Source organism: Macaca thibetana, chromosome 1, assembly GCF_024542745.1.
Source record: "Macaca thibetana thibetana isolate TM-01 chromosome 1, ASM2454274v1, whole genome shotgun sequence".
NCBI classification, from domain to species: Eukaryota; Metazoa; Chordata; class Mammalia; order Primates; family Cercopithecidae; genus Macaca; species Macaca thibetana.
In genome coordinates, this window is record NC_065578.1 from 98,713,734 (window position 1) to 98,733,790 (window position 20,057).

General features: G+C 35.8%; 1 protein-coding gene across 2 annotated transcripts in view; it reads left to right on the plus strand.

Annotated features, from left to right (window-relative positions):
* The window catches only part of PLPPR4 (phospholipid phosphatase related 4), a 45,509-nt gene that overhangs the window by 14,597 nt on the left and 10,855 nt on the right, over positions 1-20,057 (plus strand). For both annotated transcript variants that reach the window (XM_050778483.1, XM_050778491.1), the window contains exons 2-3: positions 9,738-9,923; positions 18,531-18,660. In XM_050778483.1, the coding sequence (XP_050634440.1) occupies positions 9,738-9,923; positions 18,531-18,660 (316 nt within the window). The remainder of the gene's footprint in view (positions 1-9,737; positions 9,924-18,530; positions 18,661-20,057) is intronic.

The following is a 20,057-nucleotide window of genomic DNA, read 5'->3' on the forward strand; positions in this document are numbered from 1 at the left end:
AAGGATTTAAAAGCAATTACTTTTAACAATTGAAATACAGATCCTCAGCCTCAGGTCTTAGTCTCTAATTTGGTTTAAAGAATAAAATGCTTCCCAAGACAATACACATACTCCAGTGTCTAATTATGTAAGAAGAACAAATTTTTACTACCTGAGGTTAAGACTGGTGATTACAAAACCTACTACCCCAAGCCTAGTGCTAGATCAATATTCAGGTAATAAAACAACCATTTATCATTATTTTTGACTTTACTGTTAGATCATTGAGTGATTGTATTGGTCCTTTTAGAGCTGTAAAGATGTAGTTTCATATTCAGGTATAAAACATAGAACAGATTTTTTTCCCATTCAACCTAATACATCTATTAGGTGAGGTAGCTCTTCTCTATTAATTATCATTGCTATGGAGGATCCAATGTAAGTTTCTTGATTTTTTTAATGCTAACGAAATCATTAGAATTCTAGAAATTCAAAATACAAAGCATTTTCTTGTGGTAGAATAAATGAAGATCTTTTTAAATGGGGGATATTTTCTTAACAATACAGCAAGAACCTCTCAACATTTGGCATCTCTCTTCAAATTATCCATGTATGTATTAGTTTATTGTATATTATTGTATATATTAGTTTATTGTATATTGAGGACACCTAATATGTCAGGGATAAAGAGATGGATAAGACAATTTCTCTGCTTTCAAGGATCTTGTGGCCGAATAGGAGAGAACGTAAAGGAACAACTGCCATCCCATATGACAATTGCTATGATCCAGGCATTCATCAGGATATCTCTGTATGTTCAGAGAAAGTGATCCAAAGGAAACACTAAAAGCAGGAAAGCATCTGGAACCTTACGTTTGCCTAATTTCTGATACTTTATATTAGAAATCATTTACTAGGGAAGACAAAAGTGAAAATAAAAGCAGACCATATCCAAAATATAATTAAATGCTCTTAAGATATTCCCAAAACCAAAAAAATACAAATGACTTCACAGAAACTGCCCAGGGAAGAACCTTCCAGACCTGAGGGCACCACATCAGTGAGAGTGTGATTTGAAAGTGCCTGCCAGCCCTTTGCTGTTGTTGCCGTTGAAACCCCTTGACACATGGCCATCTCTCTCCTTGTGTCCTTTAAACTGGCAATCTCATTGAAGCCTGGGGCTATCCTTTCCTGAAAAGCACTAGACTAGTGCCAGATGGTGACATGTGGCAGAATGGCAGCAGGATACACGGCGGTGCATGCTTCCAGGAATTTAACAGACCAGGTTTCTATTACTGGCCTTTGCAGCCAGGCGTTCTATTTTACTTATCTGGGCCACGGTCCTTATCTTAAATTTATCTTAAGAATCCCAAGGAGGTTATAAGAATTAAATTAGATAATTAGGAGGAAATGTCTAAATGAAAACTCAGTAAATGTCCTTTGCTTTTTAGGTCTGAGTACATACCTAATAAATTCTACCGAAACTGAGAGGAGCTCTAGAAAAGACAGATCTCAGATTGGAACAAACAAAGCAATTTTCATGTTTGGATGATAAGGAATAAGTGAGTAGAGAACATGTTTGAGAGTAATAAGAATTAAGAGAAACAGAGTGGCCTTCTTCAAACTGCACCTGTCCCCTAGGACCCCCTCTCCCCATATGGGCACCCCACATGCAGTTATCTTAGCGGTGTGGAGGAGGAAAGCCAGATGAGTTCCATGAGCAAAGAATTTTGAGCACATTTCCCAACTTAGACACCTGGGTAGGAGTCTGGGTGTTCCCACCTGGGGGCTTTGTGGCTATTGCACAATTTATGTAAACTATTTCTGCCTCAGTTTTCTCATTCGTAATTTGGGGATACTGATAGATACTTTATACAGTGTAGATTGAATATAGCAATCTTTTAAACTTAACTAGTATCTGGCACCTAAGTCTTCAACACCTGCTGTGTATTTTTCAGAAATTGTCTATGTTTTTTGTTCCTTTAATCAAAATTTCTTGATTTCTTTCAATTAAATTCAGTGAACATTTATTGGACACCTAGAACATTCAAAGCACTGGGTAAATTGCAAAGGTTTCACTTTTGAGTACTTGATCTTAGGGCAAGGGCTGGCAATATATAAATAACTATAATCAGAGGCAGACTAACAGATCCTTTGATAAAGTTATATATGTAGTATATGAGATGGAGTCTTCAATTCTGAGTGGAGAGCCTGGAGAAGGTTTCAGGGAGAAAAAAATTCTATGACCTCAACCTGAAAGGATAAGTCCAACTTTTATAAGAAATAAATGTGGAACTGTAACGTGAAGCAGAGACTAGAACGCATCTTTTTGAAATATAAATATAATGGGAACATGGGCTGTCTTTCTGGTTTAGGAGAGTGGAGAGTAGGTGGAAAGCAAAATTAACCAAGAAAGGCAGATCAAGGCCATATTTTAAAAAGTCATAAATATCATTCTAAAAAGTTTGCACGTTATTTTGTTATTAATGGGGCACCATTAAATGCGCGATGAGGTGTGAATTCTAGGAAAATTAGTTTGGAAGCATTGTGGAGGATGAAACAAATTATGAAGAGAATAGAGTTTTTTTTAAAGGCCCTAATGCTTTATATATGGCAGTGACAGTGTGAAATAAATGAGAGAAATGATTCTTCATTCATGACAGTATATGAAGCATTTCAGTATTAGATTGCAATGTAAAAAAAAACCCATCATTTCATTGATAAGAAATGACGCCCAGAAAGGTTAAGAGACTTTTCCAAATCCCAGAAGAAGCTGGCAGAATAAATAAGGGGAGAAACTGGATTCTTCTGGTCCTGAGGCCAGACCGGTTTCCCTCAATCACACTGCCCTGTTTCAATTTGTATCTATTCATGTCATACAAGCCGTATCTGTTTTATGTATAAAAACCAGTTTAGACTTCTAGACCTTAAGTAATGTTGCAGACTCATTCTGACCAATTATTTCCCTTAATGACACTTTAAGTGTTACTGTATGTTTATAATCTGTATTTTTGAAGTTCTTTGCAGCCAATCTGAATATGCTATACTTAGAGCGAAGATAGTTTTATATATCATAAACCCTAATATTATTTTATTATTATTATCAATATTTGAAGAAAATATTAATCTGTATTAGCTACAAGGCAAAAAAAAACTACAGAATACCACTAAAGATCATACTGTAGGAAGTAGAAAATCCCCTCACCACGTGTGTGTTGACCTGTGACAACCTTCTTCATGGCTACAGGCTTTAATACAATTGCTTTGATCTGCTAGCATTTTTTTCCCAGTTTGAATTGAATTTCAATGTACTGTATTACTGTTTCAAATTTCACATTTTATATGATTTCAGGGTATTTATCAAGTTGGTTCCAAGCATCTCATTTTAAATGTGTTATTAATATTAAAATCTTCCTTTATCTCTTATAATAGATCTTGCATATGATTGGCACGAATATACACAATTATTTTCTTTGCCTTCTTGTGACATTACTTATATCAAAGCTAAAATAATTTAACTTTGAAATGTCTTATGCTAGCGTTGTTCTCCAAAAGTGAGGATTTTGCTGCTTAAATCATCTAGTACCAATAATTTGCAGCTTTATGCCTCCAGCCTTGGTCTCTCCTGTTAGCTCCAAGTCGACATCTTACTTTAATAACTAAGAGACGTAACAGTTTTAATACTTTCAAAACAGAATCTTCTATTCTTTCCATCCAAACTTCTTCCTATCCCAAGGAATGACATCACTGACCTAATTCCTCAAACCCCATCTTTGAAATCAACCTTTATTGTTTTATCTTCTTCACTGATCAAGCCATAAACAAGGTTTGTTATGTCTGTCTCCAAAACCATATCAACAATCTACCAGTTTCTTTGTATCTCCAGTACTAAACTCTAGGACATGCTGCCTCATCTCTCCTGGATTTCCGCCATTGCCATGCATCTACTAGAATGTAAGCTCTGTGAGTGCATGGAGTTCTCTGTTTGGTTTACCGCTACATTCCTTACACTTAGAGAAGTGCTGGGTGCCTACTAGGCATTCAATACATATTCGTTGAGTTTTGAACAGCCTTCTAAATTTTTACCCTATTCCTACTTTTGACCCGCCATGATCATCCTCAATCTGACAGCCAGAGATCTTTGTAAAATACATTGCAAATCCTATTACACCTCTGCTTGAACTCTCCGGAATGTTTCTGATCCTACTTTAAATAAAATTCTAACTTCCTGCTTGGACTTCAGGACTCTGCAACGTCTGGTCCCAAATCTACCTCTCTGACTTCATTTTGTATCACTGCCTCCATTTGATTATGCTTTTCACCTGGTTTTTATCCGGTTAGTTCTTTCTTGCCCATTCAAGTCCCTGCTTAAATGGCACCTACTCAAATAGGTTTTCCTTGATCTAAAATAGGAATTCAGGCACTTAATTACACAGCCCTCTTCTTTATAGTATGTGTTCTTTCTGATATATATATTTCTGACATACATTTAATATATATAATATATATTTTTTACCTGGCTTCCTCAACTACAATGAAATATTCATAGGGACAAAGATTTTGTTTTATCATAACTGTATTCCCAGGACCTAGAACAAGGCCTTGGGCTAGCAGGCTCCCAAAGATATTTGTTGAATGACTAAATGGATGAGCCACCATTACCATATATATTAATTGGCCCTTTGTGACTATGGTTTCCACCAGTTCAAAAGGCTCTTATAGGACTCTGAATTCATGATGGCTATGAAGAAGGCAAAGAATGGAGCTGATCTGTTTTGCCCTAGGCTCAGAGCAAAGTGAACTCTCCCCAAAGAAAAGTAGTTTGTCCTTATTATAATCATGCTAAAAACAAGTAAGCTATCTGATCTAGATAAAGTGTCATGATAGATTTGATAAAATGTTTCACTAAAATGGATATATAGTCTAAATTTGTCTTTTTAAAGTTGACATCAGAAAAATCAATATTGACTAGCAAATGTGGTATTTTGAAACACCTTTCTTTTGTTTGCCCTGTTCTCTAAAACAGTTATAATTTTTCTTCTTAAAAATTGCTCTATTATTTTCACTCACAGGTTCCTTAGTGGATGGTAATTATAAGAATCAATCTTTTCTTTTTGAAAATAAACCGTTTTCCTAATCCTCAGGTAATTTCTCTCCTCTCTATTGCTGCATACAAATAGCTTGGTTCAGATGGGCACGGCCGCTCATGTCTGTAACCCCAGCACTTTGGGAGGCCAAGGCAGGTGGATAACCGAGGTCAGCAGATCAAGACTATCCTGGCTAACACGGTGAAACCACATCTCTACTAAAAATACAAAAAATTAGTCAGGCATGGTGGCACACGCCTGTAGTCCCAGCTACTCGGGAGGCTGAGGCAGGAGAATCACTTGAACCCGGGAGGTGGAGGTTGCAGTGAGCCAAGATGGCGCCCCTCCAAAAAAAGAAAAAAGAAAGTTTGGTTCACACTTTTTTGAGGGCTATATCATGACTGGAGAATAAAATTTGTAGTGTTTGGCTACATACTTTTAAAAAATCTCTTTAAATCTCATTTTCAAAATCTCATTTTAAATGTAATCAAAACAAGTCTGTGTAATTTTATTATGTGCATATCAATTCTATATGTATGCCAAAATTGGCACATACCATCTGTTAAATTCCTTACACTCAAAAAAAAAAAAAAAAAACTCTTGTTGAGCATTTCAAAGATAAAAAGGTAACTCTGAAGACAATTATGTTAGAAATAAACATTGTCATTTAATTCATTACATTGGGTAGTAAACTACACTATGGGAACACCATGTATAAAATTATTTATTTCTAAAATATAATGAATGTAATGAAGATTTTATACAAGTTACTCTTTATTACAAACAAAATGATGTAAGGAACAGAGTAAATATGCTTTTGAAAAAATAAGAGAAATAGATATCAAAAAGAAAAAAAGATTCTTTTTAATAGAGATGGGATTTCACCATGTTGGTCAGGCTGGTCTCAAACTCCTGACCTCGTGATCCGCCCACCTCCCAAACTGCTGGGATTACAGGCATGAACCACTGGGCCCAGCGAAAAAATGATTCTTATTATGGAAACAAATGAAGGTTTTAAAACATGCTTCTATAGAAATGTAGAAGATATTAATATGGAAAATTATATAATTGGAAAAATGATATAATTGGAAAAATTGTCAGTTTCAGGAAGGCTACTGGCTGAAAAGACTAATGCATAATATTAGTGACAAATTAATTCATATGTTAATGTAGCATATATTATATAGAGAGATACATGCATATATATTTGGAAGTCACTATAATGTATATTAGTGGCAACACAGAAATCAGTACGATTAGACCCCTGCCTTAAGGCGATTTTAGTTTGGGAAGCAAAGCAAAAGACTAAACCTATTTTATAGCACATAAAAAAGAGCAGTGGGTAGAAATTTCCTAAAAAGAAGTACTAGGGGATTAAGACTAAAGAAATTACTCTCAAAAGGTATTATCAAGCAAAGCTTCATGAGAAAGGTGATGTTTAACGAATATATTATTGTTACTAGTTATAACAATAACAATACTTAATAACATTTATAAGCTATTTATTCCAGATATTGTTGACTTTGGAACTAGAATTCATGTATTCAAAATCCACCTCTGTCACTTATGACAGGTGACTGCTTATCCACCTGCAAAATGAGGATACTGATAGCAGTTATCTTATATCACAATAGAAAGTTTTAGGTTAAATGAGTTTAAAATGTGTCAGATTAATTAAAATATCTAAAACAGAAAAATTGACACATAGTAAGCACTTTATGAAGTACTTGTTAAATTAATACTTAAATATATTTATATGGATTTAAGTGGAAATTTAAATAATGTGCATGCACCATGAAGTGCTGATTTATTGGTCAAGATTGAAAGCTACTATTCGTGCACTATCGAAGAGGGAAGTAGTGAGGGGGAATGATCAGATACTTGAAGTGATCGAATAATAGTCGATAAGAAAAAATAAATGTTTTTGATATACTTTTTGTTCTCTACAAAGCATCCATCTGAAAAACAGAAAGATAATGCAAGATTACTTACTATGTATTTCTTTTTTTTCCCCCAGTAAACCTAATTATTTCTTAATTACAAAAAAAAGACCTCTTGGGAATAGAAGGCATAATGTTGTCCTCTAAAAATAAAAATTAAAAAATTGTTTTTTCAAACCAAACAATCAGAAATCATGAGTAGTAAATATTGTCTTTATAAAAAACATTTCCTGTTTGCTTAAATAAATATTATATCCTCTAAAGGAACAAAGCCTTAAACTAAGCAATTCTTTGAGTGTTATATAAGTCTACATTTTCAGGTTCTGGAAAGTCTGGCACTAGATTAAGCATTTGTGATATTTTCTGTTTGGCTGAGAGCAGGTCTCTCACTAAGCTACTGCTCCTTGATGACCAAGTCTATCTTTTGTTCAATGTATTACATCTACCTACACAGTGCCTGGCACATTCAAACATGAATGAATAAATAATTGAACGCAAAAAGGGTACACAAAACCTAGAAAGTACACTGTGCCTAGTTTAGGGAGACCAAATAGATGAAACCCAGTGAAGTCAGGATTTTCAGATAAACAATGAACAATTTTCAGTATAAGTCTCTCTCAAATATTGCATGGGGTATACTTACACTAAAAATTATTCATTGCTATCTGAAATTCTGGTTTTGCTGGGTGACCTGTATTTTTATTAGGTAAATCTGGTAACTCCAGTCTAGTTATTGTAGTTAAATTAAGGTTTATGCATTTATTCAATTAGCTAGTTATCAGCAAGTATTGATTGCTTCCTTAAATTATTAAATGATGTATTCCCTGCCTACCAAGTGCCAGGACTTATAAATAACACTGGCAGACTCTCACTTCATAGAGCACTTATTTCAGTGGGAGATTGGGAGAGATGAAAAACAAATAAGTGAAGTATTAAACTGGCAAGGTAATTTCAGTTAATGATAAGTGTCATGAAAAAAATCAAGCAAAATGATAAGGTAGAGAGTGAAGGATGGATCAAGAGCTGCCTTGGGTAGAGCGTGCAGAAAGTCATCATTAAATGATGTAAAGAAGCCAGTAGTATAAAGAGCCAGAAAAAGAGCACAAAAGGAAGAAGAAACAGCAAGTGCAAAGGATCCTGGGCAGAAATGAATTCGACTATTACAGGAAAAGAATGAAAACCAGTTAGATTTCAGTGAGCAGGGGGCTGAGGAGTGATGAAAATCTGGTACAAGAAGAATCAAGAGCCAAAGCATGAAGCAACTTGCATTGCATGGGATGGCATTTGGATTTTATTCAAGTTGAGTGGGAACCACTAGAGTGATTCAGATAGGAAGTGATGCGATCTGAAATACTTCGTTGTTGTTGTTGTTTGTTTGTTTGCTTTCTTTATTTCTTCTAAAGAAAAGGGGGATACATGTGCAGAATATGCAGGTTTGTTACATAAGTATACGTGTGCCGTGGTGGTTTCCTGCACCTATCAACCTATCTTCTAAGTTCCTTCCCCTCAACCTCCACCCTCCAACAGGCCCTGGTGTGTGTTGTTCCCCTCTCTGTGTCCATGTGTTCTCAATGTTAAACTCCCAGTTATGAATGAGAATATGCATGTTTGGTTATCTGTTCTTGTGTTAGTTTGCTGAGAATGATGGCTTCCAGCTTCATCCATGCCTCTGTAAAGGACATGATCTCATTCCTCTTTATGGCTGCATAGTATTCCATGGTGTATACATACTAAATTTTCTTTATCTAGTGTATCATTGATGGGTATTTGTGGTTCCATGTCTTCACTATTGTAAACAGTGCTGCAATAAACATACATGTACATATGTCTTTTTTTTTTTTTTTTTTTTGAGACGGAGTCTTGCTCTGTCACCCAGGCTGGAGTGCCGTGGCCGGATCTCAGCTCACTGCAAGCTCCGCCTCCCGGGTTTACGCCATTCTCCTGCCTCAGCCTCCCGAGTAGCTGGGACTACAGGCGCCCGCCACCGCGCCCGGCTAGTTTTTTGTATTTTTAGTAGAGACGGGGTTTCACCGTGTTAGCCAGGATGGTCTCGATCTCCTGACCTCGTGATCCGCCCGCCTCGGCCTCCCAAAGTGCTGGGATTACAGGCTTGAGCCACCGCGCCCGGCTACATATGTCTTTATACTAGAATGATTTCTATTCCTTTGGGTATATACCCAGTAATGGGATTGCTGGGTCAAATGGTATTTCTGGTTCTAGACCCTTGAAGAATCGCCATACTGTCTTCCACAATGGTTAAACTAATTTACATTCCCACCAACAGTGTAAAAGCATTTCTATTTCTCCAAAGCCTCACCAGCATCTATTGTTTCCTGACTTTTTAATAATTGCCATTCTGACTGGTATGAGGTGGTGTCTCATTGTGGTTTTGATTTGCATTTCTCTGATTATCAGTGATGTTGACATGTCTGATCTGAAATACCTTTACAAGACCCCTTGGAATGCTGTGTGGAAAATGAATGGGTATAGTGGGAGGGTGGGAGTGAAAGTGTAGCACCAGTTAGAAGGTTGGGGTCGACTCGTAACAGGCTGTGACTAAGGTGGGTGAATTGGAATCCACGTTGAAGGTAGAAGCAATAGAACTTACAAATGATTTTTAACTCTGGAATCAGAGAGAAATAGTGAGAGAAGGAGAGAAAGCCGCTTGTTTTCTATGTATGGCCTGTATGTCAGGTAGAATAAATTGATCTTCTTTGTCCTTCATTCTTAGTTGCCTATATTGGCATCATCGGTGGTTAGCCTCTATTTCCTCGAACTCACAGATGTCTTCAAACCCGTACACTCCGGATTTAGCTGCTATGATCGGAGTCTTAGCATGCCGTACATTGAACCAACCCAGGAGGCAATTCCATTCCTCATGTTGCTTAGCTTGGCTTTTGCTGGACCTGCAATTACGGTAAGAATTACCCCCAAAATTGTGTTTATCAGTCCTGAAAAACTAAAAATCACCACATTTGTATAATAAATGGGTTCAAAGCAAACAAAAGATGAACTGTAAATCTTAAATCAAAATCGTGTCTTTGAGATATATTGACAGTATCATGTGGAAGTTAATAGCATAACGTTATTGGCATTAGAATTTAAACATTCTATGATTTGAAAAATGATTGATTCCTAGTGTTTATTTTTATAAATCATTATGAAAAGTTTTGTAACTTTATAATTCTCTTTGAATGGCTAATAAGATATTTCTGATACACTTCCTAATTAACTTACTTTACATGTGTTTATTTAGTATCTGAAGCCTGAAAAAATGGGGGGGAAATTACATATTCAACAGACTGTCTTCCAAAAGTGCATTTGGTACCACTTACAGTTTCATTTTTTTACTAGATTATCACTGTTTATTGATTATGAGTACTGAGCATAAATAATTATAAAGTAAAGATATAAAAACTCATTCAAGGCATGCATGCATGAACACATACACATACATACGGACATGCTCAAAGAATAAACTGTTTTATATTCAGAAAAGGCATTTGCATTTTAAAATGTTCATAAATTCAAAAGAGCTAGAAGAGAACAATTTAAGTGTTCCTAGCATAAAGAAAAGATAAATATATAAGATGATGAATACCCTAATTACCCTGATTTGATCTTTACATGTTATATGAATGTATCAAATTATCAGCTATATCCTGAAAAGATGTACATCTATCATGTACCAATAAAAAAATCTAAAATAAATAATTAAATAAATAAAATATGTACATAAAGAAATGCTCTAATGTACTAGAACTAAATTCAAAACATAGTTGTTTTTAATGTGTTAACATACATTGTAACACACTTTTAGATAAATCTATTAACAAATAAGACTGGCCAACCATTTTCACCACCTCTTTTGCCCCAAAAATACTACCTAAGAGGACAAGAAACACTTTTCAAGGGAAATGATATTGACTTCTACGGTGAAAAACTCGTGTTTTGCTTTTAGCATGTTCGTGAATGTCAAAGGAAATGGCTATGAAATTAAAAGCTTTATTTGAAAGCTTCACATTCTAGTTAATTGACCTGTTCAGGTTCAGGACAGCGGCAGTTTAAGAAGAGTCTCTGCATAGATGTTCTAAACTCTACACTTTTATGTAGCTATGGATTTTTTAAATTCCCCAATACTGAATAATGCTCGGAATTATTTAATATAATGCTGTTTACACTTTAAATACATAGTGTATAAAATATTCTCAGAAGATAAAATGGAAACAATTTTCATAGAACTTTATCATATTTAAAAGGTCTCTAAATACTTTATAAATTAATGAGTTATTCTACAGTGACTGTCCGATTATTAGAACTATTAATGATGTACTTGGAAGAAGCTGAGACTCTGAGACTAATAAAATATTCTTAGAGTGTAATATTGCTCAGAATAACAGTATTTTCCTGTCATTTACTAAAGTTTTAATAAAAAATTCATATTATGCAGTCATTTTACCAGGGCAGAAAAACAGAACTAAAGACAAAAGCCACATGATTATCTCAATAGATGCAGAAAAGTCTTTCAATAAAATTTGACATTGCTTCATGTTAAAAACTCTCAATAAACTAGGTATTGAGGGAACATACATCAAAATAATAACAGCCATATGTGACAAACCCAAACATCATACTGAATGGGCAAAAGCTTGAAGCATTCCCCATTGAAAAACAGCACAAGATGAGGATGCCCTCTCTCACCACTCCTATTCAACCTAGCATTAAATTCTGGCCAGAGCAATCAGGCAAGAAAAAGAAATGAAGGGCATTCAAATAGGAAGAGAAGAAGTAAGACTATTGCTGACTAGTCACCAGAGGACATGATTCAATGTCTAGAAAACCCCACTGTCTCAGTCCAAAAGCTTCTTAAGCTGATAAGCAACTTCAACAAAGTCTCAGGACACAAAACTATTGTGCAAAAATCACTAGCAATCCTATACCCCAACAACAGTTAAGCTGAGAGCCAAATCACAAAAGAACTCCCATTCACAACTGCCACAGAAATAATGAAATATCTAGGAATACAGCTAACAAGGGAAGTGAAAGAGCTCTACAAGGAGAACTACAAACCACTGCTCAAATAAATTGGAGATGACACAAACAAATGGAAAAATATTCCATACTCATGGGAAAACATCAATATCATTAAAATGGCCATACTGTGCAAAGCAATTTATAGATTCGATTCTATTCCCATTGAACTACCAATGACATTCTTCAGAGAACTAGAAATAATCTATTTCAAAATTCATATGGAACCAAAAAAGAGCCCAAAGAGCCAAAGTAATCCTAAGCAAAAAGAACAAAGCTGGAGGCATCACGTTACCCAAGTTCAAACTATACTACAGGGTTACAGTAACCAAAACAGCATGGTACTGGTACAAGAACAGACACATAGATCAATGGAACAGAATAGGGCACCCAGAAATAAGACTGCACACCTACAACTATCTGATCTTTGACCATCCTGACAAAAACAAGCAATAGGGAAAGGATTCCTTATTCAATAAATGATGCTGGGATAACTGGCTAGCCATATGCAGAAAATTGAAACTGGATCCCTTCCTTACACCATATACAAAAATCAACTCAAGATTAATTAAAGACTTACATGTAAAACCCAACACTATAAAAACCTTGGAAGACAGCTTAGGCACTACCATTCAGGACATAGGCACAGGCAAAGATTTCATGATGAAGACACCAAAAGCAATTGCAACGAAACCAAAAATTGAAAAATGGGATCTAATTAAACTAAAGAGCTTCTGCACATCAAAATAAACTTTCAACAGAGTAAATAGACAACCTACAGAATGGGAGAAAAATCTTGCAAATTATGCACCTAACAAAGGTCTCATATCTAACATTTATAAGAAACTCAAACAAATTTACAAAAAAATCCAATCCTATTGAAAAGTGGGCAAAGGACATGAACAGACACTCCTCAAAAGAAGGCATACATGTAGCCAACTAGCATATGAAAAAAAGCTCAACATTACTGATCATTAGAGAAATGCAAATCAAAACGACAATGACATATTATCTCATACCAGTCAAAATGGCAATTATTAAAAAATCAAAAAATATTAAGATGGTGGTGAGGTTGTGGAGAAAAAGGAACATTTATACACTGTTGTGGGTTCAACCATTGTGGAAGACAGTGTGGTGATTCCTCAAAGACCTAAATTCAGAACTACCATTCAACCCACCAATCCCATTACTGGGTATATACCCAAAGGAATAGAAATCATTCTATTATAAAGATACATGTACACATATATTCATTGCAGCACTATTCAGAATAGCAAAGACATAGAATCAACCTAAATGCCCATCAATTATAGACTGGATAAAGAAAATGTGGTACATATACACCACGGAATACTATGCAGCTATAAAAAGAATGAAATCATGTCTTTTGCAGGGACATGGATGGATGTAGAGGCCATTATCCTTAGCAAACTAACACAGGAACAGAAAACCAAACACCGCATGTTCTCATTCATAGCTGGGAGTTGAACATTGAGAACACATAGACACATAGAGGAGAAAGACACATACTAGGGTCTACCTGAGGGCAGAGACTAGGAGGAGGAAGAGGATCAGTAAAAGTAACTAATGGATACTAGGTGTAATACCTGGGTGATGAAATAATCAGTACAACAAATCCCCATGACATGCGTTGCCTATGTAACAAACCTGCACATCGTGCACATGTATCCCTGAACTTAAAATAAAAGCTTAAAGTTTATAATGTATATAAAGTTTATATATATGTATATATACACATATAGATGCTTTAAATGTATCATACTGCCACACCAGAAAGCGCTTATCCTAATTGGGTAAAGTGCTCAAAATTATTATAATTGATATATTTGAATTTGAAATAAATTACATAAAATACTATACAAATGATCATGCCTCTGTTATAAAAGTTGTATTGATATTTAATCATTTAAACAATTTGATTGTACATATCCAGAAGTCTTTCTCCCCTAGGGTATTTTATCAAGTTGCTAGGAAAGCAAATTCAGTTGTGGCACTCCCCGCCAGCACTATTTATTTCATGTTGCTTCTTTTGCTGACACTGTTACATGTCCAGGGGACAATAAGCTTGGTGTCATCACTGTGTGCCTGCTTGTGTTGACTCCTTCACATCCTATAATAAATTCTCAATATACAAGTTTGGGATGCTTTCTGAGGGATCTGGCGTTAAAGCTTTCTTTCTTGAGGTCTGAGAAATAAAAGAGAAACTCCACCATGGCTCCCTTTCACCTGGCTGACCTGGGAATTCCAGTGCCAACTCCTTCCAGAAAGGCATCATTCAATTCCTAGGTCTCCATGGAGCCTCCATAGCTGCTGCATGCCTCTTCATGGAAGGAAAGGCAAACTGGGGAACTATTTATGCTTCAGGATCCCTGGTTTCCCTATATCACTTCAGGATACTCCAAGATGACAGCAATTCATCCCACCACACTGGTTTGATAGGTTTTAGGTAACTAACTGGATGGTGAGACAGACTAGACTTTGCTGACATCAAACACTTTGTCACAGCTTTCTCTCCAAACATACACTATACTTCTAGATTTCACTCTAATTTCATTTTTTTTTCTTTGGTTTTGAAGGCCTTCTCCCAAAACATACATTTTCTCAGCAGTGATCCTCTAGAGTCTGCTTTCATCTTGTTCTAAAACCATAATTCTATCTCGAATCTTCCTACATATATAGCTATGCTAACTCCTTTCCCCCTCTCTTCCTGACAGTAAAAATAACAGACTCTAATTTCTGACTTTCCAGGATGTCATTTTCTTTTCTATCTTTAGGGCAGCATAAGCCTGTTCCAAAAACGGGGTAGTGAGAAGGGATAGGGAGGTAAGCAGAACTCTCCGTTTGGGGATGAGTGTCCAAAAGGACTTGTGTGAGGAGAACCGCCACCCGCCACGTGGAGTGGAGGGAAGGCAAAGCAAAACAAAAGGCCTTGCTTCAGCCAGATTCTCCAAAAGGACCTTCCTATGAATACAAAGATCAGCTAATTTGTATGCAGGAATTTAAATATGAATCATTCAGTATTTGCTTCCCAGATTTTTTAATGCTTTGAGAGATGTTTAAAAATAACTTGTCTTCGTGATGTTATACATGAAAGTGGAAAAATGTATTTCATTTATGTGAAATGTATATGTTTATTTTTCTGAAATTGCCCTTAAACTGAAAAATTTCTTCCTTAATATTCAATTTTCATTTACTTTTGAGTGATAAAACAAGCATTCTGTTTTAGGTTCTTCGGAGATTATTTCTCAGAGAAAATGAGAAAGACTATTTGGGTTTATCATAAATCTTCATGAAGTCTATGTGAACAGAAAAAAAAGTGCACTTTTTCTTACTGGAATTACAATTTTACTACATATTGTTAAACAATTAATACATCTAATTTTATAGAAGAATTCTATCAGAATTTAATTCTAGCTCCTGGGATAGACTTAGCTTTAAGAGACTACACAATCAATATGCAGAATATTAGACATGTTGGGGCTTCCAAAAAACATTCATTGAAAATTTAAATATTGAGGATACTGTGAAGAATACTATCATAATTTTTGTTGTTTTCTTTTACAAGAAAGACTTTTGGATTGTGAGTTCTCCCTATGATGACTGTTCCATGGCCAGGTTCCTTATACTACTAAGAAATGTATTTCTTCTCAAAACCTCCCCTGAAGTAGTCATTATAACATCTCCTCCCAACACCTGTCCATAACAACAACAAATTGTGTTCTTTTCAGGGTTGGGTACGGAACAAAACAGAGACTGCGAAAAGATACTTGTTGTAAACTGTTTTCTGTTTACAAATGCAACAGCAACAAATAATTTTCTTATCAGAACCTAAATTCTGACACCATACTGCAGTACAACAGTGTGCCATTCAAAAGGGGGAAACAAGCTAGGCGTTTGGAAACGCACTGGGAAACAGATCCCCATACCCTGAGGAGACCTAGCTTTATGCCAAATTGAATTATTTTGAAAACTCGTGAATGACATTAGCTGAGGTTAAGTGACAGAAGTGAGTGTGAGAAAATGAATGTCCTGTTTAATGACAGGGATGGTTGGGTGATGTCAGAATACTGATAAGAAACCTCTATACACATTACATGGTCTAGCCAAATAAGCGTTGCACTTCTTTTACATATGAGTTTTGAACATATTCAAACAACTAAAATAAAACTCTTGGCCCGGAGCGATGGCTCACACCTGTAATCCCAGCACTCTGGGAGGCAGAGGCAGGTGGATCACTTGAGGTCAGGAGTTCGCGACCAACCTGGACAACAAGGTGAAACCCTGTCTCTACTAAAAATACAAAAATTAGCCAGCCTTGATGGCGCATGCCTGTATTCCCAGCTACTTGGGAGGCTGAGGCAGGAGAATGGCTTGAACCTGGGAGGCAGAGGTTGCAGTGAGCCAAGATCATGCCATTGCACTCCAGCCTGGCCTACAGAGCAAGACTCAGTCTCAAAAAAAAAAACTCCTGAAATCTCAAGGTCTCAAGGTCATTTGAGATAATGACTGTTGTATTGTATGACAAAATACAGATAAATTCTTATGTAATTCAACACTCATGGACAAGACATGAATCATTACAAATACAAAGAGAAAACAAAATTATTCACAGAATTTTTATTGAGGAAGTGAAGGTGAAATTAATCTCTTTTAGCTGAATACAATACATTTCAGGAATAAGTGGTTAATTTTCTGGAGATGATGATTTTGAGGTAGCAGTTATATTATTCTGTGCAAGTGCTGTATTATGTTGTATCTGTCTACACAGAGTATAGAATCTATTGAATTTCCATGTCTAACTTGAAATGCTAATGTAGGACTGTATTTTTCAAAAAGTATACATGGTTAACTCAGCATCCAATGGTTTGAAATGAATTCCTTTTGATTGTTTCTATAATGATTGATTTTAAAAGAGTTTATTATGCCACATGATTTTCACACATATGGTTATATGTAGAGTTCTACTGTGATAATTATTCTTTAAATTTTTTATACAAAGTAAGATTATTTATAATTAAACATGTACCATATTCCCTACAAAAGTAAATATAGTCATTTAAGTATTCAAAGCAGAAGGCCATAGGCTTACTGTCATTAGCTTTGTTTTTTAACTGTAATTTTGAACACTTCATAAAATAAATGTTAAGCTAGTAATGACAACTGAGAGGTTTTCCCTGGAAAACTTGTTTCAGTCCTAATCAGAGTTATAATATTTACAGTGACATGATTATTTGTATTTAAGAGACTGTTAGTATCTCATTTAAGAGACTGTTAGTATCTCACTAATCGTACTTTCCTCAGCTCCACACATTTATAGCAAACCAATATCTAATTTCACAACAATCTTTTAGGCACAATTATCTCAAATATTTGAAAAACTTTTTCATGAATAAAATGGACCATTTTAAATCTTGCTTCTGTTGTACAGGATAATTGACAACCCAAATGCCTAAGGTAGTTAGCAAATGTGAGTCCCACAGTAAAAGCCAAACATGCAAATCTCACCGTGCCAGGCACTGTGCTAGACAGTGAAGGTGAAAGATAAATAAGAAATGGTTCTTCCTTCAGAAGGCCCCAGTCTAGTGAGAGACAGCCAAATGAACAATTTCATAAAGCTATGCTAGAGGGAAGGACAAGATAAGGGAGCCACATAGATGGAGATGTAATTCAATTTAGGGTACAGTAAGAGGTTTCAAAGAAAACTTACTGAAGAAAATCATGTCTAAATCACATTGAGTTCCTTCATTGATCTCACAGGTCCTAAAATCCTACAGCAAAGTGCCCTGTTCCTTATCTTAAGAGAGTCCTCTTGATACTACTGTATGATTCTCTGTCCATTGTGAACACATTGTCTAAATGTCTATACCTAGGAAATATTATCCTGCTGACCTAGATTCTCTTGTAATCTGCATTCTCTGATAAGACAGCCACTGGCCACCCGTGGCCACTTCATTTTATATTTGTTTATTTAATTTTTAAATAATTAATACAATGGAATAAGACTAAAAATTCAGCTACTCATTTGTGGTAGCTATATTTCAAGTGATCAATACCCACATATGGGTAGTGGCTACTGTATTGGACAGTGTGAAGGACAGTTCTATCATTGCAGAAATATTTATGGGACAGCTATGCTGTAGACAGCACCTTTCTACATTCACACACTTTCCATGGATTGATCCTTCTGCTCAATCCCAAATTGATTTATGGACCTAATCTGCTGGTAAAATCTTCCAGTACATAAGAGTCCAGAAGACCCTACCAAATCTCATTAGAGTGGCCTGATTACTTAATTCTCACTGCTTGATCAAATTCTCAGAAGAAATGACTGTGCCTCTAAAACTTTTAAGAAAATTTACATCCTTACTTTATTGAATTGATATGTTAAAAAGTGACATGTAATTCCTTTATACCTGTTGGCTTAATAGGTATTCCAACATGCCTTTTCCTGAATACCCTTCTATCTTTGCAGATTATGGTAGGAGAAGGAATTCTCTACTGTTGCCTCTCCAAAAGAAGAAATGGGGTTGGACTGGAGCCCAATATTAATGCCGGAGGCTGCAACTTCAACTCCTTCCTCAGACGAGCCGTCAGATTCGTTGGTGGGTGTGGGGAACCACAAAGAAAAGAAATGTTTTCTTTTTCAAATAGAAATGTCATATTTAATTATAGATATTAAGTCTCTTACACTAAAATTTAGATGTATAATTTCAGTACATGATGAGTTGTACATTGTACAAGAAACTGTTAAAACACCAAAATTTGGGCTTTGTATCTGAAATGTGTTATTTACATTTGTTGCCCTTGTTTTGAGAGCTAATATGCCATGCATTTCAACTTATTTGTGCCTTAGCTCTGGTTGAAGCATGAATTTATTTTAAAATGGTTTCGGTGGATCTGTGTTCAGTTTTTTAAAATGGAGAACAAACGTCAGCAGGCCAGAATGAACAGACAAACTCTTCAGAAATTACTTCAGTCACACGAATGATTCCATTTCAATTTTCCTGGAGTGTTTTTATCCAGAAGTTACTACACTTTGAAATGTCACCATTGAGTACTGCATCATGGCCATTTTTCCTTGGTTGTAGCCCCTAATGTTACCTTTCATCTTTCGTGAGACCTATAGAAAATCTATAGACCTGGCTATCATCATCTGAATCAAACCAGTTTTTAAACCTTTGTCTCTTCTGCATAGCATGGGGCCATCTTAATGTTGTTCCAGTCATAGGTCTTTTATTTCTTTTAATATAGTTGAATAGTCACCCACAATACATCACACCCACCTGAATGTTTTCTATTCATTCCCAGTAAGTCGGCATAAAATTATTTTTACCTATAACATGTAAGCTCAAAATAATTGATGGCTTTGCTTAATCCCTAGTAGATAATTATACACAAATTTCTTTCCCACAAGAGGAAAAATCAGGTCTAACTCATGCCCCGGACTCTGCTCCACTAAGCATTTTCTTCCCATCACATTGAGAAGATAAGAAAACAATAGACAGCTTAACAGCATTGCAAACTCAGGCAAGGAAATAAAACTCCAGGACATGTAGCTGAACACAGAGAAAATATTCCCTAATGTAACAAAATACTGTGGACAAAGGGCCACATACCCTCTCTCGACTGGAAGGATGATCCATTCCACCCTAGAGAACATGTTCCAGAGCCTGCGTCAGCAATAGGTCTAGAAAGTCCATTATCCGAAGGAAAAAGTAAGTCTTTGCATGTTTCTAGGAATTAGAATGTGGCAACAAAGTTTCTGTGTCATGAATCCCAGGTGTGTGGGTGGAGAAGCAATTGGAGGAGTGGTGGTTAGGTGACAGTAAGCAGTGAAGAAAAATGCAAAACAGGGTAATGTGCAAGCCAGCACTCTTGGTCTGGAGGCGGTGACTGAAGAATTACCCTGGTCCTCTCATAATGATTTCTATGAGTAACTCATGAATCAGAATGCAAGCTGTCAAGTCAGAATGAATCTAGGGTGACAAGAAAACCTAGA